This window comes from Phyllobates terribilis, unplaced genomic scaffold (assembly GCF_046119375.1).
Source record: "Phyllobates terribilis strain yellow unplaced genomic scaffold, ASM4611937v1 Scaffold_69__1_contigs__length_7402412, whole genome shotgun sequence".
Lineage (NCBI taxonomy): Eukaryota > Metazoa > Chordata > Amphibia > Anura > Dendrobatidae > Phyllobates > Phyllobates terribilis.
This window is the reverse complement of record NW_027362829.1, coordinates 7,374,737-7,402,413: the sequence shown is the minus strand read 5'-3', so window position 1 is coordinate 7,402,413 and position 27,677 is coordinate 7,374,737. Positions and strand designations below refer to the sequence as shown.

Sequence of the window (27,677 nt, the reverse complement as noted above, 5' to 3'; positions counted from 1 at the left end):
AGCAAGGCCCAACAGACCAGGCTGCCCCTCCAGTGAGAATAAATGCTGTTTTTTAAATTATTACAGACTGGCCTGGGGACTTGTATACAGCCTTGTGGAATAAGGTGATGGAAGGTGAACATGATGGGGGACGACTACTGGGCGCTTCACAGAGAAGGTCCACAGCCTTGTATAAGACAAAAGGGAGCGAGAGAAGCTTTGAAGGGAATAGGAGCAAAAATTAATTTCCAATAATGTTGCCGAATGACTGGTGAACACATTTTTATATATAATAGTGTAAATTTGTGGGTACAATAAAGAGGTCTCTTGTACATGTAGCTTATACGCAATTTTGTGTGCATTTTTTAGGGGGGCAAAATCAATACTTTTGGGTGGGCAGGGGGGGTCAGGGCATAAAAAAAAATAAAAGTCAGTCATTGGATTTGAATAAATTTTCATAAAGCCAAATTTTACATACCTGTATCATTATTCCAAGACCTATTAAAGTGTATATTGTTCATGTGATAAACCCTTTACTGTTTTTGTTTGTAGCGAATATGTTAATGTGCAACAGATATTATACACACACACATAATATGCATATATAAATAGAATAGTAAACAACTATTTCAAGCCACTTAAAGTGGTAAAGTGCAAAGAAAAAGAAATCCAACTCGTAAATATTAAATTAAAATTAGTTCCATCAAGTTTGCTATAACCTAAGGTCAGCATTGGAAGACAGTATGATTATTTAACAGACATTTGAAGAGGAGGCCGGGCATTTGACCAGACCTTTCTATCAGCCTTGTCCAATTGTAATCTTCAAATCTACAGGAGAAGACTGATGGATGGGCCTAGTTACATGTGCTTTCACCAGCAGCCATTGCATGGAGTGGAGAACTGTGCAGTCTGTGAGGATAAAGTGTCAACTGTATAATAGTAAGTACCACAAAAATAGGTCCTCAACACATCTGATTAATCTTTATTTTATGTGCCTGACCTTATTAACTTATTCTGCAGCCACAATAGACACTGTAATACAGCAGCCATAAGAGATAAATAGTGCAAAATTTTCAATTACAACTAGTTTGCTAAATATTTTTTTCTAGGTCATAAACGTATGAATTCAAGAAAAGTAACTAGCAACTAGCCACAAAAGGTGGACAAGCTCTAAGTGTGAGATAGATATATATAATCTCTATCTATATCAAAAACACCCAACCCTACCTAAAGTAAATTTTTGTTTTTATTCTCTAGGCACATGGGACAGTAAAAGCGTTTTCTTGTTGTAACAAGTTTGTCATCTTTTTTGATATTTACACATGCTAAGTGAAACCATGATTTGCACAAGGAACATTCCACCATATGTTCATGTGCTTTGTACACGTGGCAAAGGCAGTAAGTTGTAAGAGTTAACCTTTTTTTATATATTTTCTGACGAAGCTTGGTTTCATAAGGAAATAATTCCAAACGACCCTTTTCTAGGCATAAAATTAGATGACTGCGCATCTCAGCCTGGTTAAATTCTACACTCTTTAGATCTACACCTTCGGCTAATGCCACTGCATTGGCAATTGCAAAAAGCCCACAATCATTTGCTCCATTTTGTTTCTGGCAACACATAATTGTAACATCCAGAATTTTATTACAGCCGTGGAAAAGTGGTTTGTACATTTTCAAAATTTGTTTTTTCAGAGTGTCAGAAATGGAAGAGGAGTGCAATGAGTTAAATACAGTGACCGAATTGTTGTTACATGCTGAAACTAGCCAATGTGCGCCAACATGGTGGATCTGGATGATATGGCTGCCAGTTACCAAAGGAATGTCAGAATGGGCCAACACTACTGTGTCCATCAAACCTGATACTTTAGGGCATGCTTTTATAATTAAATTCTGGCACGCATTAATTATATTATCGTCTAACCATTCTTGCTCGGTTATCAAGGCACGATCCCTGAAGCTCAATTTTATATTCTTTACAGTGACCCACACACAATCCAGCTTTTCTGTTGGGGGTGTTTGTGGGGTAGCCCCTTGTCCATCTACATTCACAGTTTCCCATACATCAGCTGTTTTATTCTCTGCCTTAGATCCTACTCTGTGAATGTCCATGTTTTTTTGTTTCCCATATTTTCTTACAGGAAGCTCCTGTATAGCTTTTGAGACTGTTATTTTTGGTGCTGGTTTCAGTGGCAAGCCACCTTCTTGGGGGATTTGTTCCCGTAATTGTAAATACAAATTACTTAATTCAACAGTGAGATGTTTCACAAAGTCTTGATTGTCCAAAAGATATACTGAGTCTATAAATCTTTTTAACACTTTGACACAATGGCGAATCAAATAGGTCAGCCGATTTCTCCTCCTAGAGGGCAATTCGTGCAGTGTTGGATCTGAACGGACACTATTTTGTGGTCTACACTCGTGTTCTTGTAAACCATTGTCACAATGCCTAGTGTTTGTGTCCACAAAACAATCACTATCCAGGATAAAAAGGGGGTTTTCAGAGTATGCTGGATTAATGTCATGCCACTGCCAATTTGCAACACGCAAAATTAAACACATGTGTTTACATGGTAGCAGAAATTTCTGCCAGTCTTTGCATGTGCAAGTGGGCCCATCCAATCCAACACAAACAGTATGCATTTTTTCTAAGTCAATTGCAGACTCGCTTTTAACTTCAAAAAGTCCCTTATCAGAGTCCAAACATTTAAGGTGTGACAAATCAAGGCCACTGTAGTAACGCTGCATTACATGGTCAATGAATCCACGAGGCCGATTTTTTAAAAACGATGGGACTTCTACGACGTATTTTCGGTAATAGTCAGAACTCGTTAAATTCATCTGTACGTATCTGTGAAAATAAAACAAGTCAGTTAAAAAAAAAAAAGCTGTTAACCTGAAGGTATAGGGTGAATTGACAGGTTAATAGGGTTTGGAAGCCGCACTGAAAGCCCTGCTGCTGTGAGTAGAGATGGGCAAACTGCTCGGTTTTACCCGGGTTTGTGAGCGGGGTTGCTTTGTTAAAGCAAACTGCTAATAACCATACTGATTATACTTACCGAGTCTGCGTTGTCTTCCAGCTCTGCTGCGGTGCTGCATCACTTTCGGGGGGAATAGTCACGTGACTGGCCACAGCCAATCACATACACTCAGAAGATAAGGGGCGGCCCAGAAGTGACGCAGCGATTCTTCACAGCAGGAAGAGAGAACGCCTACCCAGTAAGTATATTAGGTGTAGTAACTATTTGCTTGCTTTAACGGAGTAACCCCGGTCACGAACCCGGGTAAAGCCAAACAGTTCGCCCATCCCTAGCCATGAACAACTGAAGATGTTTCCTTAGCAGTGCATCAGTAAATAGTGCGCAGTGGCTGTAAACACATCCCGACACTGACTGACAGCTGGCTGTACAGTGCATCAGTAGAGAGGTTGTGGCTTCAAAATCTATCATTTGCCAATGGATGATGTGGATATTCATGTGATTAAAACAAAATTCTAATTTCATTAGTCTGCTACAACAAACAGAAAAAAAAAATAATTTGAAGTTGAAACACTCACTCTGGGGTATCTATACACCCATTTTTTGTTTTGTCATTTAAAAACAAACAAAAACAAATACAAGAACCTGTTTAATAGTAATAAATGAAGTTTTAAAACATAGCCTTCAAAAATTATGTGAAAAAAAAAAGCATTATATTTTGGACTTTTTGGTCCCATTCTTGGTTTTGCATAAAGTGGTTGTCCAATGCTTGGACTACTCCTTCTCACTCCCCATGTTCAACCCCAGAATAATAAAGCCTATACTCCCCTCTAGTGCCAGTCCGGTTCCAGTGATGTCCGAACTCGCGTTTCCATAGCCCAGGTGCCATTTTTATGACATGTGAGCTTCACAACCAATCATCACCAGTTTCCTTCTCCCCACCTTCAAATTCTTAAGTGAACTCTGCATCTGCCACCCACTTCATATCAATTGCTCCTGCATACCAAGGCAAGGAGAATGAAGGTGGAGGTGACTAGTCTCGGACCTTGCTTGTCATAACAATGTCATCTAGGCTCCAGGAAGGATCGTTCTGACATCGCTTGAACAGTGCCGGCCCAAGGGTATTTTTTTCTTTTTAGATGGGTGCGCACATGGAGAATAAGAAGTGGTTGTCCTACAAGTGGACAACCCCTTAAAGCTGGAGACACACTGGGCAAAATGCATGCGATATACTCGCAAGAGTCTCGCATGCCTCACCTGGCACGACCGCCAGCTCTCTGGACAGGAGTGTATCAGGTGCATGTGTTTCTGTAAAGCTGCTGACCCGATCCTGTCCAGAGAGCCGGTGGTCGTGCCAGTTGAGGCATGTGAGACTCGTGGGAGTATCTCACATGCATTTCACCCAGTGTGTTTCTGGCTTTAAAGCAACATTCCATGCTTTTTTTTTTTTATTTATTGCACCACTGGAGTGGTGCTTTAAATTTAATTCCCCTGCCTCTTGTCTTATACTTACCCTCCCGACCCGTGGCTTCATCCTTTAAGTGCCGCGTCACTCCTATGGCAACATCTTTTGTATAGAAGTCCGAAGTAACCTCACAAGTGTTCAATGCAGTATGAGAGGCAGATCTAGGCTCTCGTAAAGATGTATTGATTTGTGACCTACAGCAACCCCATAAAAAACTGGAGCTGCTGGCAGATCCCAAATCTCCACTAACTGTAGTAACGCTGGAAACAGATGAAAACTGAGGCAGGTGAGTGTAAAGACTGGAGCCAGAGGCCTTGCATTTAAGCACCACTGTACTGTTAAAAAAAAAAAAAAAAAAGATAAATTGTGCTTTAAGTAATGGGCAACCCGAAATACGATCCATGATGCCTGAATCACAGGCAGCATAAAAGATACTGGCTACATTATATTGTAGATATCTTGGTTCATAGTAACTCTGTAAAGCATGCTGGTACCATGTGTCTTAGATGACAAGTGCTTGAAGCACGTCTGTCCACAGAAAGCTTCTGTACATCACACTTCAAAAACTGATAGGGAGAGACCTGTCAGTCATACAGAGCAGGACAGGGAGAATAGTTTGGGGAAGGACCTGCTGTTTGCACTTGTAATCTGAGACACGTGGTTCCCAGCATGCTTTTCAGAGTTACTAAGAAATGCTGCAACATCCTGGAGTAAGATAACACATCTGCAATATAATCTAGCCAGTATCATGTATGCTGCCTGCAGTTCGGGCATCATGGATCTGATGACAGGATCCCTTTAAAAAGGAATATTCAAAGATTAAATTGATTTACTAACTAGAAAAAAACCTATGTGAAAAAATGCAGGTAAATGGGAGAAGAAAACAGCTAAAAAATATTTAACACTATTGGTAAGGTTAAGTTCATGATATGTATGATTACAGGCATACACTAAAAAGTACTGAAAAGGACTTACTTTTGATACATATCTGTGAAAAATTCAAAATGCAGAACACGGATCAACTGGCTTAAATTACAGTTTTTCAGACTTGATAGATAAGAATGCTTCAAAGTCTGATGTTGCCTTTCTAGACCATTGTTGGTATTGATTCCAAATTGTTGTGTCCCAGTACGATACACATGTGCCCATTTCTTGTAAGAAAAAAAAAATCATGTTAGAGCATACTGATACGGCAAAGCAGCCCTATAAAGTAACAATTAAAAATAAAAAAATGGTGTTATGAAGACAGATTTTACTTACAAGATATAGATAACATACAGCTTGTTATGCCAAGCAAGCCTTTAACCCTGCTCTGCATATTGTAAAAACTATGTTTCTTTGTACTTGATGCAAAAAATATATGTTGTTTTGAGTAAAAATTTACTTGCCTGTGATTAGGTAGTATTTTCAATCAGATTTGAAATATTGGATATTAATATAATCATAATGACCCATAAAATAAATCTATAGTATCAATAAATCTAAAATCAAAAGATATTTGTTGGTTTACCTTTATATCCGGTAGCCATTTATGTGAGAACCACATTCTCAACATCTTATTTCTCTTCCAGACATTGCTAGATGTTAGAGTAGCCAAGGCTGTATCATGTTCTTCTCTTGAAGAAGCAAGAGCTATGCCCCGAAGCAAGGCCAGAACTTCTTTTTTATTTTCATGAACACCATGCACTTTTTGGTTAACCCATTCTGTCCAAGCTTTCTCCCGATGAAAGTCACACAACTTTATGTCAGCATCTAAACATAATATTTTAAAGAAAGTTACAAATTAACTAAACTATTACTTGTATCTAATATTTAAAGGGGCTGTCCTCTACTCAGCCAACCCCTTCTCAGTTTCTAAATTTACCCACAACAAAATAATACCTACATAATTTCTGGCACTGTTCCAGAGGTCAGCAATGGCTCTCCCAGTGCTTGCATGACATCCAATGTGTTCAATTAGCAACCGCTTCACTCACCCCTCCTAAGAAATCAGAAACCTGAAGTAACAGCAGTGGACACTGGATATGTCACACAATACCTCCCTGCAAGCAATGTTACAAGAGCTCCAGGAGAGACAGTGCTGAAACGGTCTCCAAGTAGTGGATAACCGTTCTAACCTATGCATGACCAAAAAAGGTCCAGAGCACCACAATAATGAAGATTTGCTTAAAAATGTGTGGGCCAGTACCCAACATTTCATTTCAAAATATCTATTTTTAAACCATTATCAATGTAACTACCTTTACTCTAAACTAACAAAACACTTATACTTATCTAGCTAACCCCCCCTTTTTTGGGGTTGAGGAGGGGGGGGGGTGGCGGCGAGGGGAGAGAGGGAATTCCTTCACTTTGTCTTGTCAAAGAACAGGATGTCACAGGAGACCAGGGTTGCAATTACATTTCTTCATCATCCCTCACCTGTACTGGAACACAATGCTATCAGGAGGAGGGGCTGCAGTTATTTACTATAGGAGTCTTGACTCTCAGCCGTCACAAGACATCCTGGATAGTGATGAGTGAACTTTGCTCGAACGTGTTTGCCCATTTCAGATTCGGCAAGAACATGGCCGATTCAGTTTGGGTTGGTCAGACCAGACCAATTTCCAAAAAAGTCAGCGAACAAAGGTTTGCTCAGTGAGTGATCGGATTAAAAAAAGCATTACTGCGTTTAAGTGATGCTTTTCTTCTACCTTCTGACTGTGTAGGATAACGGGTAGGATAGCGGGTGGGATGTGTTTGCATGTGTTTGTTGAGAGGAGGGGTGTGGGAACAGTAGTGTCAGACTATTTTTTTTCTCTTGCACGGCATTTTCTGTGTGCATGTTGCAGGTCAGCCGCCAATCAGGGCGAATAAAACATCCATAAGTTGAAGACACAAGGGCTTGTGTCATTTTATGGCTGTTTCTTTAGATACCAAAATCACGTCTGTAGGGATATAAGAAGCAGACATTTGCAGTCGCCACCATTTTCAGTGTTACTGGTTAGACACATTGCTGCTGCACTCCGTACAGCTCCATCCGCGTTACACAATTAGATAGCTAGTACTCCATCGCTTTTTAGCATTTTGTGCCGAGAACAAGTGTAATTCCTAAACCTGTGTGTGTTGCCAAAGCTGCGGTTTTTTTTGCATTCAGGAAGCGATTGCCATATCCATCAGTTTCCCCTAAAAAGGTTGAATTTGGCCTCAAACAAGTGCTTACCAAATCTGTGTGCAGAAAAGCCGAGTGGGAAATCCTGAGTAGGGATGGGTGAACTTGTGGTTTTTACCTGGGTTCGTGACTGGGGTTGCAGTGTTAAAGCAAGTTAATGGCTAATAATCAGGCTGATTATACTTACCATGTCCGCGTTATCCCGTTCAGCTGTGCCGCGACGCTGTGTCAATTCCAGGGAGAATAGTCACGTGACTTGCCACAGCCAATTACATACACCAAGATGATAAGGTGCGGCCTGGAAGTGACGGAGCGATGCGTCACACCAGGAAGAGAGAATGCGCACCCGGTAAGTATATTAACATTATTAACTATTGGCTTACTTTATCGCCGCAACCCCGGTCACGAACCCAAACAGTTTGCCCATCCCTAATCCGGAGGTCGTGGTGGAAAGGGGAAGGGGAAAAAGTTTATTGTAAAGGGGAACTAGTCTTGGTGTTGGAGGTGTATGTGGGGGTAGGTGCTACTGGTAATATTACTGAAAGCAGTAGTAACCAAACATTGGCTTATCGTCGTATCCCAAGCGAAGTGACAACTTCTGTTACTGGATGGCCTACTCCAGTCTCTGTTTGCCAGCAGCAGAGAAATACGAGTTGTGGATGAGGCCCAGAAAGAGCTTTTGCTACAGTTAATGGAAACCACTGCATCAAGTGGCCTGTCCTGTTCCTCCACCCCATCATCAAACAGTACAGTCCTCAGAGGTGGCGCCCCAATTACCCATGTGTCACACTCACAAGTCTCCAACCGCACAAATGACTGGGGAAACACAGATGACGGCTTCTGCTGAGATGTTCACACATTATATTCCATGGGCATCAGAGGTCTGCTCCAAACATACTCCAGAGGAGGAAAGCATCTGAACCGATGCCCAAAATCTTTTGCAATCTTTCTCTGGAGATAGAGGAAATTAGGTTCTAGCAGAAATCAAAACCCTGGTTGCCAGACGTTAACCCCCCGGGGTAGAGTTGATGGCGATGATGAGAGTCAGATACCTGAGGAAAACCCGCACTGTACGTTCAGAGCAGCAAGTGTAGGAGGGCGACTCATGGCGAGGAGTTGGACAACAGAGCGGATGATGAGGTTTTAGATCTGACTTGGAATGAGCCCAGAGTAACGCAGCTGACCAGCTCAGCAGAGGAGGAAAAAAGACAGATTTTGGTAAGAACTTACCTGTAAAATCCTTTTCAGCGAAGGAAGGAAGAGGGACACAGATCCATTACTAGTGGGTAGGCGGAGCTCCACAGGATAGTTCACCTCAGATTAGAAAAAAGTGACGACCGGCCCCTCCAGCTTAGACTCCTCCTACTCCCATGTCCTTCAGTCCGTACACAAGCTAAGGAAGAGCAGACAACACCAGCGGAACAACACAACCCCCTCCGAAAATTCAGAAATGCGAGAGAACAGGTTATGCATATAACAGAAAAAACACACAGTCCCAGGCACTACTCACTGGACCTGACAACTGCGATGAGCTGGCAATGCTGGAACAGAGCCCTAGATCGCCGACCCCAGCCCAGATGACCGCCATCAGAGAGGAGTCGCGCCGCATCTGGAAAACAATAATACACTTCTGCCATGGGAGGGTGCTGTGTCTCCCTTCCTTCCTTCGCTGAAAAGGATTTTACAGGTAAGGTCTTACCAAAATCCGTCTTTCAGCAGCAGAAGGGAAGGAAGGGAGACACAGATCCATTACTAGGGGGACGTCCCAAAGCAGTCCAGAACTCAAGGGTGGGAAACCGTGGCAGAATCGCCAACACCCCAACAACTTAGGCAAGCGCGCAACAAGAGCCGAAAACGAGATAAAGAGATAACCTAAAACCGCCGCCTGCAGGACCCTCCGTCCCAAGGCCGCATCGGCGGAAGCACTCACGTCCACTTTATCAAATTTAGTAAAAGTGTGAACGGAGCGCCAGGTAGCCGCCCGGCAGAGCTGCGCTGCCGAGGCCCCCTGACGAAAAGCCCACGACGAACCAACAGCTCTCGTGGAATGAGCTCGAACCTTAACCAGACAAGGCTCGCCCTTGAGCTGGTACGCCTCCAGGATAGCCGAACGTATCCACCGAGCTATAGTATCCTTGGAAGCCCGCACACCACGCCGACGACCAGCAGGAATCACAAAAAGAGTGTCCGACTTCCGAAACCCTTGCGTGATTGTAAGATAGAACTTCAACGTCCGCACCAAATCCAACGCGTGCAAGGCCCGCTCCTTTGGACTCTTCGGTTTCGGACAGAGGGAGGGCAACACAATGTCCTGATTGACGTGGAAACGCGACACCACTTTAGGCAGAAAATCGCAATGGGTACGAAGCACCACGTGATCTGAGTGGAACTCCAGAAAAGGGGGCGAGCAAGACAGTGCCGCCAACTCAGAAACCCTTCTCAAAGAGGTGACCTCCACCAGGAAGGCCACCTTCCAAGAAAGCAAGTAAAGCGTAGCTGAATCCATAGGCTCAAACGGTCCATGCTGAAGAGCCCCCAAGACTAGATTGAGCCGCCAAGGAGCCACAAACGCCCTCCGAGGCGGAAACTGACGTGCAACCCCACGAAAAAACGAATGCACATCCCTGCGCGAGGCAATAGCCTTCCGAAAAAGCACGGATAGTGCAAATACCTGACCCCGCAAGGTACCAACCGCCAGACCCTTGGCCAAACCACATTGCAGAAAAGCCAAGACGTTGGGAATGGAAAAAACCCTCGGGTTCCTTGACGATCCAGAACACCACGAATAGAAGGCCTCCCAAGTTCTGTGATAAATGCTAGTCGTAGCTGGACCTCTGGCCGCCCGCAAGGTGGCAATGACCTCGGCCGAAAACCCCCGACGGGTCAAGATCTCGGTCTCAAGTGCCACGCCGTCAAACGAAGTGACTTCAGGTCCGGATGGCGAATGGGCCCTTGGGTTAACAGGTCCGGGCGAAGAGGCAGTGGAAACGGAGGCGCCGCCAGAAGAGACCAGCATTAAATACCACGCCCTCCGCGGCCAATCCGGCGCCACCAAAATCGCCAAAATTCGTTCGAGTTTGATCTGCCGGATCACCAGAGGAAGCAAGGATACCGGCGGAAACATGTAGATCAGCTCGAAATGGTCCCACGGGGCTACTAGAGTATCTACCGCCACAGCCTCCGGGTCCCTGTACCTGGACGTGAACGTCGGAATCCTGGCGTTCAGCCTGGATGCCATCAAGTCCACTTGGGGAGTCCCCCAGCGGGAGCACAGCAGTGCAAAAACTTCCGGATGAAGACTCCATTCTCCGGGATCCACCTGCTCGCGACTGAGGAAGTCCGCCGTGATATTCAGCACTCCTGGGATGTGAATCGCGGAGATGGCTGGAACCCTGGACTCTGCCCATACCAGGATCCGAGAGACCTCCATCATGAGTCTGGAACTCCTCGTCCCTCCCTGATGGTTGATATACGCGACAGCTGTCGCATTGTCCGTCTGAATCCGGACCGGCAGACCGCTCAAAGGGACTGTCCAATGTCGGAGGCAGAGAAATATTGCTCTCAACTCCAGGATGTTGATAGGCAGAGACGACTCCTCTGACGACCAGACCCCCTGAACCCAGAGATCGTTCCAAACCCCCCCCAGCCAGTCAGGCTGGCATCGGTGGTAATGACCGACCACCGTGGGAGGAGGAAGGATTTCCCCAGGGATAAAGCCTCCGGACGTAACCACCATCCAAGAGACTCTCGCACCCTGCGGGAGATACCGACAGCGATCCAGCGAAGCCGCCAATCGATCCCAACGGGTCAGAATAAGATTTTGGAGACCCCAGGAATGAAATTGTGCAAACGGTACCGCTTCCATTGCCGCCACCATCAGACCCAGAAGGCGCATACACTTCCGAAGGGACATTGCCATCGCCAACCTCATAGCCTGGACATTGTGACGAAGGTTCGCTTGTTTGTCCGGAGGCAGGGACACCACTGCCCATACCGTGTCGAAAAGCATCCCCAAGAACAGGATTGACTGCGACGACTCCAATGACGACTTCTTCCAATTGACCAGCCACCCGAAGTCCTCCAGGTGCTGAAGGGAGAGATCGCGAGCTGTCACCGCCACCTCCGCTGTGGGCGACACAATTAACAGGTCGTCCAGGTAGGGGAGAATCGTAACTCCTTGCCTTCGATGGAGCGCCATGAGCGGCGCCAGAATCTTTATAAAAACCCTGGGCGCCGAGGCCAACCCGAATGGTAGGGCCACAAACTGGTAATGGGCCTGACCTATGGCGAAACGCAGGAAGCGCTGGTGAGCCCTGCCGATAGGGACATGCAAATAGGCGTTGCGGATGTCGATTGACACCAAGAAATAGTACTGTGACAGGGCCGCCACGACAGAGCGAAGAGACTCCATACGGAATTTCCGGGTACGAACATGAAAATTCAATTCTTTGAGGTCCAGAATGGGGCGAAACTTGTCCTCCTTTTTGGGGACCACAAAAAGGTTGGAGTAAAACCCCCTTCCCCGGTCCTCCGGCGGAACCGGAACCACCACACCCTGCTGCAGAAGAGAGTCGACCTCCCGCAGCAGTCAGCTTGGGCTTGGACGGGATGTGAGACTGACGAAACCTGTCCGGGGGTCGAGAATGAAACTATGAAATAGCCTGCCGACATAACCCGCGTCACCCAGGTGTCCGATACGTGGGACGCCCAAACCGACCCAAATTGTAGCAGATGACCTCCCACCCGAGAGCCCTCGAGTGGGTTCCTGGCGTCAGTCCGCCTTAGCGTGCTTTTTGTCAACCTCCCGTTTGTCCTGACGGAAATGTTTCCAGGGTGTACTGTATTTCTGGGTTGTCTTTCTGGAAGACGAGGGACGACCCGATCTCCAAGAGGGCTGACCGAACCGTCCCCTGGGCCGAAAGTACCGACAACCACTACCGGCACTTGACTTGCCAGATGTAGAAGCCGCTGCTTTCCGCTGCGGCAAAGCCGTATCCTTGTCCTTGGCCATCAGCTCCGTGAGGTCCGAACCAAAAAGCTGACCGCCCTTGTACGTCAGACTCCACAAACCTTGTTTGGATACTGCGTCTCCAGTCCACTGTTTAAGCCACAGTGCTCTCCTGACTGTGATGGCCGAGGATTGAGCCCTGGACAGAACCGAAGTAGTATCCCGCACTGCGTCCCTGCCATATCGGGCCGCCTCTTCCAACAGCTGGAAGAGCCTTTCCACCTCAGACAGCGGAGTCCCATCTTGCCACGCCGTCCGCAGCTGATCCAACCACCGCAGAGAAGCCTCACCAGCCCACATGGCCCCCAAGGCCGCTCGGAATCCATGACCCGCGGCCTCGTAGATGGACTTCGCCGCTAACTCTGTCCTTCTGTCCAAAGGTTCCTGTAGACTCGCCTTCCCTTTAAACAGGAAGCAAAGAAGATTTGCTCAGCTGAGACAATGGTACGTCCACTTCAGGAGAGGGAACCCAATTAGCGATAGTCTCCGTGGAGCAGGGATACGGGGCATCAAAAAACCGCATCTCCTGGAAGCGTTTATCCGGACACAGGAGTTCCTTCTCCACCGCCTCGTTAAGTTCATCGTGCGCCGGCAGCGTCGAACGAGCCCGACGCGACTCCTGATACAGCCGGGCCGACTTGCCAGGGAGCCTCGTCACCTCTTCAGACAGCTGTAACGCCTCCCGCATAGCCCCAATAAAAGAGTCCACGCGGCCCGAAAGAGAAGCAGAGCGACCCTGCCGATCCTCTTCATCAGAATCTGAGATCTCACCAGCAGAGTTTGTCGGTGATTCCGAAGCCTCCGACACTGCGCGGAGGAGACAGCGCCACCACAGGCCTGTGGCGCTTCTTGCCTCGTGACGTCGGTTGGGACTTAGCTGATACCCAATGACCCAGGAGGTCAGATAGACTGTCAATGGAGCGTGTGAGCTCCTCCACTTTAACATCACTGAGACCCACGACCAGTGTCGAACCTGATGCCGTCGAAGACCCCGGCGCATCAGATACGCGTGACCGATCCTGAAGCGGACCGGGGGAGAGGTCCGCGCCCCCTAGTCCCTGATACGACATGCCCCCACACAGTTGCGAGCGTCGCAGATAAGGCGGTAATAACCCCTTACAATGGGTACAGTAACCGAGGATGTGTGATTCCGCTACCACAGCCTGTTCCTACACAGAAAATCACCAAGCACTGAAGGGTTAAAGCTCCTCCTTAGAGGGAGAAGAGCTACCCCAGCTGCCTGCAGAGCAAAAGTTAACCTAACAGACTAGGGTGATTCACCCTCTGATCCCAGAAGCATGCACATCCAGAAAGGGTTAACTGCCCTGATGAGGCCAGACCCCGTTCAGAAGGGGTTAGCGCTGCTGACCACGCAATACACCTTTGACTTAAAAGGACAGAGATGTGCGAGTCCCAGAGCCTCCTCAGCAGAGGTAGCAGCGCCGGATATAGCACACCCTGTCTGCCTTAACAGGCCAGCAGTAAGGTGCTCTGCGCTGCAATAGTGAGAAAAAGGAATCTTCTGCCTTAAAAGGCAGAAGTGACTCACCAGCTGGCCGCGGTGACTGCTCTTCCCGGTGTCTGGTGGTGTAGAGAGCAGGGAGCAGGAGGCGCTGCACGAAGTATGGACGCCTTCAGAAGGACCCGGAAGAAGAAGGGGCTGGGTCAGCTCCAGCGCACGCTTCCTGCCTGAGACTAAGATGACAGGCAGCAGAGAGGCGCGAAGCCACGCCCCACGCCGCATACTAACGGAGTCCGCGGCTCCTCCGTCCCTGCTCCCCTGCTAGCAGAGAGTTACACAAACGCCGTATGCAGCGGTGATATCCTTCCTGCAAGGACAAAACAGCAGTCACCACTTGTAACAGTGGCTGCCGCCGCAGCCGCTGAAGCACTCAGACCTTGAGAGCACTTACCCAGCTGAGCGCCACAGGGACCCCCAGGGATATGTGGCGCCGTGGCCCTTTGCTCCCCCCCACGGCGGAGCGTGCAGGGACCCCACAGAAGCGGTGTGCGTCTCCGCCAGGGAGAGCCCTGTATCCCCCGGGGCCGGCAGGCTTCTGCGGGGACCTCCTTAGGGGGTACGCAGATCTGCCAGGGGAGGGTCAGGGGTCCCAGCAGCGCCGAGACCCCCTGAGACCTCTAGACCACGGGGGGTCCAGGTCTCCGGAAATGATAAAAGAAATTTTTTTTCTGAGGAGCTGCCAAGGCAGCGACTATCCTCTGCGACCTCAAATTTTAGACTGAAGGACATGGGAGTAGGAGGAGCCTAAGCTGAAGGGGCCGGTCATCACTTTTTTCTAATCTGAGGTGAACTATCCTGTGGGGCTCCGCCTACCCACTAGTAATGGATCTGTGTCTCCCTTCCTTCCCTTCTGCTGCTGAAAAGGAGGTTAGGTAGTGTGTCACCCTGGCCTGGATGCCACAAGTGTAATTAAAGCTGTGTCTGAGAGCAAGGGGGAGGTTCTCTAGTCAGGGGAACATTAGCATGCAATGCCTCCTGTCTCAGGCCAGTAGGGAGAGCTGGCTGCCCCTATAAAAGCTGGTACTGGGGGCAGGGTTAGGGAGAACTTGATGGCCTGTCTCAGCACTGAGACTTGTCCCAGAGCAGAGCAGGGACAGACAGTTGCACTGCACCTAAGAGGAAGTGTGGCAGGAGGAGAGCCACAAGCCAGAGACAAGAGGCGAAGCAAGCCTGTCTTGGCAGATAAGAGACTGACTTTACCAGACTTTGGTGTCTGAGGCTGGGAGGATTCTACATCCTCCAGCAGAGAACCAGTCCGCAAGGGACTGTATATTCCTTGGCCTAAGAAGCCTGGAGGCCCTGCCACAACCGAAGGGACCAGTAAAGCCGTACAAGGCTGGGAGCAGAAAGGAACCCACGTCGCAGGCCATACAGGCGAGAATACACGGAAAGCTCGGAAGCGTGGGCTGTTACCCTATAACGAGGAGATAGCCAGAAGGAGCGCAGAAAGCACGGTAGGCCTACAACCTCACCCTGACCAGGGCCAATTTCCCCGTTGCTCTCAGACATCCAGGTCCCCTCCTAGCTGGGACTGTTTATGGGTCAGTTTACCTATTTTAGTAAAGACCCTGGACTGCAACTTGTTGTCTGTGTGCTCCTTGCTCCTCCAGCACTATCGGCACCGGGACTCTCACTACCATTGCTCCCACCATCCATTATACTGCCCTGGGGCCGCACTCTTCCCGTGGGGAGTCACACCATCCCAGCTGCATATATCATCAGCCCCAGCGGTCTGCCCTGCAGCGGCGGTTCCTAATGACCGCAAATCCACGGGTGGCGTAGTCGGACATTATCAGCAGAACGTAGCAGACTACCATTGGCCTGACCACCCTGAGCCACGGAACCGGGTTGCCACTACTACTCCCATCGTTCCCCCTATTGCCCGGATCCGAGTGCCCCAAGGCCCAGGGGGCGAGTCAGTAGCATGTTCCCACAGAGACTGAGGGCTGCAAGCCCGACAAGCGCTGCATCCTCAGCCACAACTGTTTCTCTGGACTGATTACAGACACCGAGCACACCACTTGTTTGTAAACCCACCAGAACATCTCAGCCTGCACCTCCTTCACAGTGCAGCAGTTTGTCGGGTACATCCTAATCCACCCTCTGTCAGTACAGCAGCCAGCCCTCAGTCCCGCAGGTGTGGTCATTGAAAAGATTATTTTATTCAACACATCCCGTTTGAAGTTGACCATCTCCCATTTGTTGGCCACGGAAATGCTGGTGGATATAGATGGTTGCTGCAAGCTGATGGCCGTTGCAGACACCTATTATCAGTTTCCCAATCGCCACTACTTTTCAAAGAAAGCTGTGCCTGCGATACATTAGCATGTCGCAGACATTACTTGTACCTTGAGAAACACTGACAGGGTGCATATCACTACTGACACCTGGACGAGCAAATATGGCCAGGGGCGTTACATCTCCCTCACTGGCCACTGGGTGACTCTGGTGGCTGCGAGGCCAGGCGGGGGATGGGGCTACTCCAAGTCTTGTGGATTTCAAGACTTGGGACAAACTTCTGCCTGCACCTCTTCATCCAATGCTTCTGCCTCATCCAACTCCTCTAGGGCCTCCAGCTGCACCCTCGACTTCTTCCTTAATGTTGTAACAGTTCAACTCCCCCCTTCCCCCCAACTCTGTACTGCACTGCCAGGGCTCTCCGCCATTAGGCAGTGTTTAAATTAAAATGCCTTGGAGATGCAAGTCACACAGCTGAAGAGTTGTAGACAGCTATGCAAGCCGAGTTTGACCAATGGATGTCTTTGCTAAACCTGGAGCCAGGGAAGGCAGTGTGCAAACCTGGTGGTGGCTCTACACTCATGCCTTGCTCACATCCTCAACCTTGTCCAGCAATTCCTACGCCACTATGCCGGCCTGGATGAGCTGCTTCACAAGGCACGGTCGCTGTGTGCTCACTTCCGCCATTCTCACCCCACGGCTCATCTACTAGCATCGCTACAGAGGTCTTTTGGACAACCGGTTAACCGTTTCATATGCAATATGCCAACACAGTGCAATTCCACTCTGCACATGTTGCAGCGACTGTGGCAGCAGCGACAAGCCCTGGCATAGTAAAGATGCGTATAGTGACTCAAAGCAAGCTGAATGTGGTGCAAATGAATGTTCCAGAGTGGGCACAGAACAAGGACCTCTGCACCCTCCTTCACAGTTTCGAAATGGCTACCAAGATGGTTAGCACTGACGATGCAGTCATCAACATCACTGTTCCACTCATCTACATGCTGGAGAAAACTTGGAAAAATCTACAGGATGAGGTGGTGGTACCACAGGAAGAGGAGGAGCAAGAATAGGAGGACGTGGAAAGGGGATGAAGATCTCAAAAGGTCCGGACTCTAGTCACACAGCCAGGTGGCATGTCAAGGTGGAGTAGAGCGACAGAGGAGCTAATGGTACCAGACAAACTGGTGGTGAAGATGCAGGAGCTGAGGAACAAATGGAGGAAGATGAGGATGAAGAGGTGTTGGGCACAGAACAGTCAGGAGATAAGGAAGAAATGATTTCCCTTTCTGTTGTCCCAGGTTGGCGGGAGAGAACGGAGGAAGCAAGTGGAAATGTTCTCTCTCCGCAACACAAGGACTTGAGCCTCATGTACACAGACACATGAGCGCCTTCTTGCTGCACTATCTGCAATATGATGCCCGTATTGTTAGGATTTGAATTAACGACAAATAATGGCTTGCGACACTGTTGGATCCGCGGTTCAACAGTAAGTTTAGACAGATACTTCCTGCCCTGGACAGGGACGCATGCTGGAGTAGCCAAAAAAAAAAAAAAAAGCTGCTTGTATACAATCTTAGGACTGATTTTCCCCAACACAGTACTGAGGGACACCGTACGCATGACAAATCTACACTAACAAACCGGGGGGACGTTGAGTCGTCACCATACATTGCTTCTGCTAATGTTTGTGTCAGCAATTTCTTGGAAACGTTTCACCAATTTTTTCAACCAGCCTATCCACCAGTATAAATGAGTACAATTTTGACACGTAGTGAACGATTGGAGAGGATGGTGCAGGAGTATCTAGAGTTCAATATCCATGCCATTGGCAGGAAGGGAGAAGTTGGACCCTTTTGCATTTTGGGCTTCAAAAAAATGGAAGAATGTCCTGAGCTTGCCAGTCATGCCTTGGAGGTTTTGTCATGTCCGGCAGCAAGCATTTTTTCAGAACATGTCTTCAGCGCTGCTGGCGACATCCTGACGGATAAGCACATCCGACTGTCCCCTGAAAGTGTAGACCACCTAACTTTCATCAAGATGAAGTCATAGATCTCCAAGGACTTTTCCACCCCAGTAGTGGACTGCTCTGAGTAGACAATTTACTTTTCAGTATGCTGCATTGATATTGCCATTCTCCAAATTTTATTGTGGGCCACTTGATGCCATTTTGGTGGTACCTGGCCCTAATTTTTTGAAATGTGGAGACTCGTTTTGGGGGTTTCCTTGTCTGTTTCCTGTATTTAGCAGGGCTGAGCACCATGCCTACATCTGAAGCTTGAAATACTGGGCCAGGCCTTTTCCATGCATGCATAATGATGAAAATTTTAACTCTGGAAAATAGATGGCACTTTTCCTTGTGTCTGTCCCAAATTTGAGCTGTGTTTGGCAGCTTTTGTGCCCATTATAATGTGTTTTGTAGACCCTTGATTTTGCCTCCTTTTGTTTTCAATGGGATTCAGAAGCTCGGCGAACTGTTCATCGAATAGTGCAAGTTCGACGAACCGAATTAGAGTGTCACGCGTGGAGCAATTCACGTGGACTGCGGAGCAGACAACATGTGACATCGAGCTTCCAAAGGCTCGCCCATCTCTAGTCCTGCATCTTGGGTGAAGGAAGGTGTCAGAGGTGAGAACAGCACCAACAATCTGCTTCTGTCACCACCCTCAAATGAAGTCAAAAGGAGCGTAGATAAAAGCAATCAGTGACACTAGAAACATCCTGTGATAATAGTTTGTTTGAGGGTGGTGATAGAACCTGTGGACTAGTGCTGATGTCACTGACTTGTATGTCTGGTCCCTGAAGAAGTAATGTTTCACAGTTAGAAGCTATAAAAACAAAAGATGGCACAGTACTGGCCTCTCCCGCAGCTTCTATCAACATGGATCCTGGATGTCCTCAGATACAATAAACTACATAAAGTAACTGCAGCCCTGCCTCCTGTTCCATTAGTGATGGATGTTGCTGAAAAGTGAGTGCATCCACACGCATCTTTCAAGGACTGTAACACTCTTCTCAATCCAAATACTACGGGAAGCAAAAAAAAATATTTATATAAAAATGTAGGGATTAGAGTGATAAGTGTAAGGTCTTGTGTAAATAATGTTAGTGACAAATGCTTGGGATGTTAAAAGATAACCTTTTATAAAGTTTTTTTTATCTTAAAATTACCTGCAAATACTTGTGCGATGGCATTTATTTCTTCTAAGCAAAAGTCAAGCATGAAACAAGATGGGTTCCAAGTTGGATTCCAGTCCTTAATCATTTTCAAAGCTTCTATGATATATTCAGTCCGTTCCTGTTGAACCACAAAAGCAGCTACCACAGTATAGCACACATTTGTGCGTACACAAAGAAAATATAAAGGTAGTGCATATCTTGTTGTCCTGTAAGTGGCATCAAGCAGTGTAATACTATTACCATAGGTTGAAAGGAGTCTTTTTTGCCAGTGTCTTTGATAGCACAAAAGAAATTTTTGCTCATCTTGGTCTTCCCCCTTTACAGAATGAGGACGACAATAAATGCTGGCTCTATTATCTTCTTGTTGCCACTTAGAAACCAAATCCAATACCTTGCTTTGGTCAAACACAGAGGTAGTGGTCCCTTTAGAAGTTCGACCCATTATATTTGTGATGTCCTTCAACGTGGGATAATATCTTCGTCTTGAGGATTGTGGAAGATCAAGCCCTGTGAAGAGCTCTTGAACGACAAAATGCTCCACGAGTTTTTTGATATCTCTTTTTTTACGAATACCACTCTGGTAAAGCTCCAAAATTTTGTCCACAACTCTTGGGTCGATTTTTTCACGGATATTAGCTACCTAAAAAATAATTACAACATTTTTTTTATCAGTCATATAAAAAACAAACTTTATATCGAATCCAGAATTAAAGTAAACACAACAAAATCTCATATTAACTTACATACAGATGGAAGATATGGATCAGATGGTTATCATCTGATTTAAGCTAGCTAGAAAGTGTCAGATAGGTTACTGAGCAGTCAGAGATGGTTGGGTCTGACTACTCACAAATCCACAGCCTGGGGTGTGATATGGTGGACAAACTCCAAGTGAAATTCATTATCTGTATTTGTAGAGGTAAGAATTCCGCGGTGTCATGCTCCATGTTTTTTTGTGTGCTGCTTTAACCTTGAAATGCCATTGTTAGGACTGTGTATCCTGTCTTACTGCAAAGAAACCCTTTTTATTTTTTATTGTTTGGGGATCACTTTATGGTGCTTTAATAAAGCAAACTGGACATTTTAAGTCGCTTCACGTGCCTACCTCAACCGCCACAATAATATAATATATACAGTACTAACAATTGAACCCTTCTACGCCCGGGTGGCGAGCATTTTTATTGGTATATGGTCTCCCATGCTGGTATGTGCTGCCCCCCTCCTGTCTCCACCATCCTATCCCGGTATGCGTGGCACCCCTCATCCCCCAATCCCGGTATGCGTGGCCCCCCTCACACCCCAATCCCGGTATGTGTGGCCCCCTCATCCCTTTCACGCTGTACACAAAAAAAAAAAAAAAAACACACTTATATTCACCTTTCTTCCCTGTGCTCCAGCGCTGCAGCGTCCTGTTCTGCCGCAGGCCGGGGGAGGAGTGCGGCACCGGAGCACAGCGCTGTCCGGCGCCATTTTGCTGAACACTGCAAATGTGTCTTCAGTAAAATGGTGCTGGATAGCGCTATGCGCATGCACCAATCCAACACCTCACTCCTGCCCCCGGTCTCCGGCCAGAAGAGAGGCACCGTGGCAACGCTCCTCCCGGTCAGGTAAGTATGTCAGTATGGCGCCAGAGATCGCAGTATGCGTTGTGTCTACGCATACCGCGATCTCCAGTGCCATACACTCCTCTTACCTGTAAAGGGTCCATGCCTGCTTCTGTCTGGAGCCAGACTGAGCGTCATGCATGCGCAGTCAGGATAGAGATAGAGACACATATATACATGTATATTATACACAGTCACACTGTGGCGGTTGAGGTAGGCACGTGAAGCGACTTAAAATGTCCAGTTTGCTTTATTAAAGCACAATAAAGTGATCCATTAAGTGATATGAATTTTTTAGCAAGAGGTAGACTTATGAGGGCCACTTGTGTTGGCACATTATAAGTATGTCCATTTAATATACTTTATTTGGAAGCCAAATAAATCTAAAAGGATAATTATGTGCAATGTAGAAAGAATGACAGATGTAGAATTACATGAAGAACACGGCAGCCAATCACACAGCTCATCCGCTCTAGCACTGTAGATATTGTTTAACACAGGTACTATAGTAAATGGCGACCAAATTGGTGAAAGGGAACCACCCATTAGATAGTTATGAATAATAATCCATATTATGATATAAAAAGTTTTTAAAGACAATATGGACATTTTTTGATAAAGGTGGGTTGAATCGGTGATCTAACCTCCAATTGTCAACATGTTTTGAAACACAATCCATTACCTCTCCAGCTATAGGGTGGTTTCTATGCTCTGACAGTTTTGGAAACTGAACAACATAACAGTGTAAAACTTTGTTGTCTTTTGTAATCTCTTGATTCATTTTTTTAGATGCCATTCTTTTGTGCCAAGCTGTGTTTCTTGTGATCTAAAAAAACAAAAAAAAAAAGAAAAATACATAGATGTAGTTTCCTTTCTCTTGACTATTTTGTGAAACTAAGCCATTTTATAAAAAAGTTAAAAGGAACATTCACATATTAGAAACTAATAGTTGAGGCATCAAGCAGTGCTCAGCATTAAAAAAAAAAAGATAAATGGACTAAAATGTGGCTCAAAATTGTAACTATAAAAAATAAAGCTTTGAGAAAACAAGACACACTCAGCCACAAATATGTCAAATTATAAATGTGGTGCAAGGAATTAATTAAAACACAATGTAAAATTTGTTTATTGGGAGGAGGTTACACATCAACTTTGTTACATACCTGAAAATCCGGATATCTTATGATATGATATACATATATTTTGGCAGGACAATCCATTTTTTTAGTGGCCTGGATTAGCTTTCTACATTTTATGTAACCATGATCACCAGTCTGCAGGAAGAGCATGGAAATTTTACAAAGATTAAAACCAAAATATTTTCAAAGACAAAATATCCAAATTCTCTCATGTGACATTGGGGGAATACATGACCTTTTGTTATTGTTGGTGGCCACTAGGAGGTAAGGCATTCTTCAGGGAGGAGGAAAGGGGGGGGGGTGAATTCATAATTTTTGGAAAAACCATGATAAATGTTACATAAACTAAAAGCATAAATTTTAAAACCGTACACGGAAGTACCCATATAGGATGTTTATCTAGAGCAGTACATTTTCAGTATGTAATAGATGTAAATAGGCTAATGTGTAGATGCATTATGGGTAACACATGACTTGTAACGCAATTTGACTGCACATCAAACCTGCAGGTCTGTAAATAGCATTAGAAATCATGATGACAGCTTACCTTTAAATAACAAACAGTAATAGTATGCTTATAAATGTCATTACCTTTTTATATATCATCTTCATATTAAGTGGATCCATAATTGATTGTAGTGCAATCTGATGTACTGTGCTGATTGTAGTGTGGTCATCTCAAAGAAACTTTGTAGGAAGAGGGCAGGAAGATGTAGGACAAGCAGATTTGACTGAGTGAATGGTGTTTCCACTGTAATTGAACAGCTTGCCCACCGCACACCAGGTCATAACATGGACGTCAGACATATTGCCATCCGGAACCAGAGACAAAGAAGACTTAACTACGATGCAAGTTCAGATTGTGTGTCTTGTTTATCATTTATAAAGGTTTAATGTTATATATCAAATGTACTGAGTATATGAGGGGTCGGCATGTATTATTCTGGACATGGTGTGTAGTATTTATGAACTTTGAAGTGTACTATGTGGTCAGTATACATTAATAATTCTGTTATCTGTTTATAAAGGTGTAGTTTTAATTTGGAGTCTGATTATCTAAATTGAGTTTATGATCTGGAGCATTTTGCCCTGATTCCATATTTTTGCTGTGGTGTATGTATGTATTAACATTATTCCGGCACAATCTGATGATCATCATGTTTTATTGTTTTTTTCAATTAAAAAAACAACCCGGCTAGCAAGAGTTCAATCATTCTACAAATGTGTGCCATTGATATAGGAGACTAAGCCCACAGATGAAGCGTTGATTAAAACGTCATTTGTTCTAAAGTATGTTGTAGCCATAGTATTGCGGGTGGACAGGTTCGCTCTTGCTCTACAATGTCAAAGCAGGAAGTTGAATGGAAAGTTTGTCTTGTAAGTCGAAAGACTAAGAGGAGCCCAAAACATCTTTATATCAAAATCTGTAGAGACGAATCACATTAAGGAGTTGTCATGTTTCACAGCTAATTTGAGAAAGAAAAAATAAGAATAAAAAAAAAATAATCAAGACAAGATGACACCTGGTACCATTTTTTTTTTTAATTTTGTGATATTAACAATGTGATATTAACAATGTTCATTTTAGAGAGTTGTAGTTAAATACAAAACGCAACCTTGAATTAGTTCAAACAGAGCGTTTGTGCTCCGTTTTTGGTGCAGTTTCTGCATCAAAAAACAGATCATTTTTGGAAAAAAAGCATCAAATGCATCATGCGTCTGTGTTGCTTTTTTGCTCCATTTTATTAATGCTGCACTTTTGCTTTTTCAAAGCAAAAATGCAGTACTAATCCATAAAGGGCAGGGAGGACACAGGCAGACACTTTATTACCTTCCCCAATGTCCGGTGTCCAGCGATGAGTTGTTTCCAGGTTTTGCACAGTAACAGGTCACCTGACAGTCACATGGCCAGGTCCACTGAACGTTTGTCGCGTGGAAAGTGCAGTAAAAAAAAAAAAATAAAATAAAAAAAAAAAAAACATCAAAGGGACTGTGTGAATACCAATCTGTGTTGTTGTTTTTTTTTTTTTTTTTTTTTTTTTTTTTTATGTATAATGAAGAAAGCGCAGCAGAAAAATGGAGCAGTAATTGACGCTCATTTTGTGGATGCACTTTCTGCGCCACTAATACAGCAGTCAACAACGCTGACGTCTGCACGGCAAATTGAAAATCACATTCACTTTGCTGGCAGACGCAGTGACTGATCCGTTTTTGGTGCAGTTTTCCAAGGAGGAAAAAAAACAAAACAAAACGGATCAAAAAAGATCACTGTGAATGAGACCCAAGAAGAAAAGTGGTGGAATGATAGACATCTTGCTAGTATGTAAATTTGGCAAAAAATGAAACTATCAAAACATCTTGATTTATTTAGTATGGAGTATGAACACCATGTGCAGACATCCCTGCTCTTACAGCCTCAGCTGCCATCACTAAGGTTATTAACAGGAACCTGTCAGGTCGTTTTTACCCCCTAACCTATCACTACCTGTCCCCTGCACCTTCCTAGCACATCCCTAACCATCTTCGTCTGACCTAAAACTGCCCTATATTGGCTGTGAAAAAGGAAGGTGCAGGGACAGGTAGTGATAGGTTAGGGAGTAAAAAACGACCTGACAGGTTCCCTTTAAATGGTCATCTGGGAAGGTTCTGCCACCTGGACCCGGCAGCGACGCGAGAAGACTCCACGGACCCGGCAGCGACGCGAGAAGACTCCACGGACCCGGCAGCGACGCGAGAAGACTCCACGGACCCGGCAGCGACGCGAGAAGACTCCACGGACCCGGCAGCGACGCGAGAAGACTCCACGGACCCGGCAGCGACGCGAGAAGACTCCACGGACCCGGCAGCGACGCGAGAAGACTCCACGGACCCGGCAGCGACGCGAGAAGACTCCACGGACCCGGCAGCGACGCGAGAAGACTCCACGGACCCGGCAGCGACGCGAGAAGACTCCACAGACCCGGCAGTGACGCGAGAAGACTCCACGGACCCGGCAGTGACGCGAGAAGACTCCACGGACCCGGCAGCGACGCGAGAAGACTCCACGGACCCGGCAGCGACGCGAGAAGACTCCACGGACCCGGCAGCGACGCGAGAAGACTCCACGGACCCGGCAGCGACGCAAATATATTTAGGCCACACAGGTTGCTCATACTAGTTTGAGGAACATGAAGCCTGGCTTTGTCATGTGTAAAAAACTGCTCCTGGGAGACTTTGGAAAAATGGCCGCACCACTGCTTACACATGAAAAATAAAGGTAACGCCAAGCTGTTAATTCACCTGAAATGAAGACTAGAGGGGTCTAGCTACCATAGATTATGCCACTGTACCATAATCCACGGAGTAGGACTGGTGTGACTATAAGCGTGGGTAGCTGTGCATGTGATACTCTATACAGAATTAAGCAAAATTAGGCCCATAGGATGTCAGATGGCCTCCTACAGCAGAACATCTCTATACATCATCATTTATCTATCTCTGCACATCTTTTACACAAACCATTCATTTCTTTATCATGTATTTGTTACGTTATGTGTCAGACAGATGTCACACGGATCACATTTGTGTGCGGTGTGTCATCTGTGCTAGTTGCAAAAAAAACTGACTTGTCTCCGTGTGGATCACATGGACACGTGCATGGTTAACAGGGACATGGTCTGTAAAAATATACAGCTATGAAGATCCTCATTGATTTTAATTCGTATGCGTGTGAACGTGTCTCCAGAACTTGTGAAAATGGACACCACACGTACTGGATACATAGACATGTGAAGCAGGACTAAGATGCAGCAGGATGAAGATACGGGAAGGAGTGGTTTCGGTGGAGTTTTGAGTGAGTTGCCTCACAGGCCAGTGCAATGCATGATGGAAATTGTAGTAATAGAAGCAGAAAGTCAGGGGAGGAAGATGTCAATTAACCCCATCAGAGATTTATCAGCAATGAGGATGTATTGTTAGAGCATGATCAAAAGATAATATTGCTAAAATAAAATAATGGAGAGGCACATAATAGCAAGATTTCTGAACAAAAAAAAAAAAGTTATGGTACTGGACAACCTCTAATCTTTGATAACTCCAAAAAAGAAACTGCATCTGGGTAAGGTCTGGTGAGTGTTGTGTCCATTCATCCAGGCCTAGTCATATGCATCTGCACAGTACAGGAGCGCACACAACTGTGGTACAAACACAGCCACCACGTGACAATGCATAGTTCTCAGTGATTTTGGACAGACTGTCAGGGTTCTTCTCGTTCATAGGAAGTTGACTGGCAAATATATGTGTGTAGTGTTTTAAACATTTTTAGTCATTAAAAAAGACATACATCTATAAAATTGTAACACTATATTTACATTTTTATTACATAATCTATTTTAGTACATAAATATAAAATCTAATGAAGACATCTATATCGAAAGTCAAAAAAATTTGTATATATTATACTAAAATATATATAATAAAATGAGAACACACACCTTGGTGCTGCATATTTGCACAGACCATGGATCTAACACTATATTCATGAGCTGTGAATGCTTATGCTAGCGTAATTATGGCCTAACCTCATTTTTGGGTACACCATTTTTTTTTGTATCAGGGTAACTTCTGTGAAGGAAATTAGGTAATGAACTTTGTTCCCTATTCTGAGAACTGAACCTTGGTAATCTGTCTATTAGACTTATTTTGGGAACAATATTGGGCTGTAAATAACGATAAATCCAGCATTGTAGATCCATTAAAATCTAAAAAACTTTAAGCCATGAGCTGAATTACAACAATTCAGTCACAATCCATCAAGCAAAAAAGGATTTAAAAAATCTGATGTTTTGTTGCGGAAAGACATATCTATTTGCATCTGGAACATGCCTCACAGCATGATGCGTGCACTCATGGAAGTGGGGAGCTGACTTCTGTATGTTTTCAGAATTTTGTTGTGGTAGGATATTTAGTTATTGCGCTTGGTTAAGATACAGCTTTTACATACTAAGTTTAGTTCTGAGGCAATAACTATAAAGGAAGTTTGGATTGATACAGTATTTATGTAACAAGGCAGGTACTTGTACTGGAGTTATAGGACAAGATTTGTAATGTCTTATTTCCATGACCGTGTTATGAAACCCGCACACCTATGATGCACAATGTGCAATAATATCTATATAACAGATAGATTTAGGATATTGCTAACTAGGTGCACTCTGAAATTTTAACCAGTATATCATCAGGATTAGTAAAGAGCCAATATAATAAGTTGAACTACTTTATAATACAAATTTAATTGTACCTGTTTTTGATGTGTCGCCTGGACATATCGCTTTTTTTGTGGAAGAGCCAAATCCTTTCCAAGATGGCAGCATAACACTTTTCTTCCAGCAATGCCAAAAGGTACTCCGGTATATTCAAGTAGAGACACATTTTTAAC

At 45.4% G+C, this 27,677-nt stretch overlaps 1 protein-coding gene and 1 long non-coding RNA gene across 3 annotated transcripts in view; one reads left to right on the top strand and one right to left on the bottom strand.

Moving 5' to 3' along the window:
- Positions 1 to 22: 22 nt before the first annotated feature.
- On the bottom strand, positions 23 to 27,677 carry LOC141194366 (uncharacterized). 2 transcript variants are annotated; one of them, XM_073662280.1, is made up of 9 exons: positions 27,540 to 27,592; positions 24,093 to 24,178; positions 22,853 to 23,727; positions 22,286 to 22,396; positions 21,805 to 21,948; positions 19,510 to 20,158; positions 5,933 to 6,174; positions 5,398 to 5,573; positions 23 to 2,830 (listed from the first exon to the last, which is right to left on the bottom strand). In XM_073662280.1, the coding sequence occupies exons 3-9, from the start codon at positions 22,886 to 22,888 to the stop codon at positions 1,207 to 1,209; spliced, it is 2,982 nt and encodes a 993-aa protein (XP_073518381.1). In that variant the 5' UTR covers positions 22,889 to 23,727; positions 24,093 to 24,178; positions 27,540 to 27,592; the 3' UTR covers positions 23 to 1,206. The 2 variants fall into 2 exon arrangements, with proteins under 2 accessions (XP_073518381.1, XP_073518382.1); XM_073662281.1 differs by lacking the exon at positions 24,093 to 24,178 and having other exon boundaries at positions 27,540 to 27,677.
- Positions 537 to 27,677, top strand: part of LOC141194367 (uncharacterized) — a 30,881-nt gene continuing 3,740 nt past the window's right edge. The window contains exons 1-2 of the long non-coding RNA XR_012267098.1: positions 537 to 918; positions 3,060 to 3,198. This is a non-coding gene — a long non-coding RNA (uncharacterized lncRNA). The remainder of the gene's footprint in view (positions 919 to 3,059; positions 3,199 to 27,677) is intronic.

Excerpts from the sequence above, each read along its gene's own strand:
- LOC141194366 (XM_073662281.1), bottom strand. The coding sequence starts at position 22,888 with ATGGATCCACTTAATATGAAGATGATATATAAAAAG. Across the intron at positions 22,397-22,852 it reads TGAAGATGATATATAAAAAG|ACTGGTGATCATGGTTACAT; the intron begins GTAATGACATTT and ends CTCTTCCTGCAG. Across the intron at positions 5,574-5,932 it reads AATGGCTACCGGATATAAAG|AAATGGGCACATGTGTATCG; the intron begins GTAAACCAACAA and ends TTTTCTTACAAG.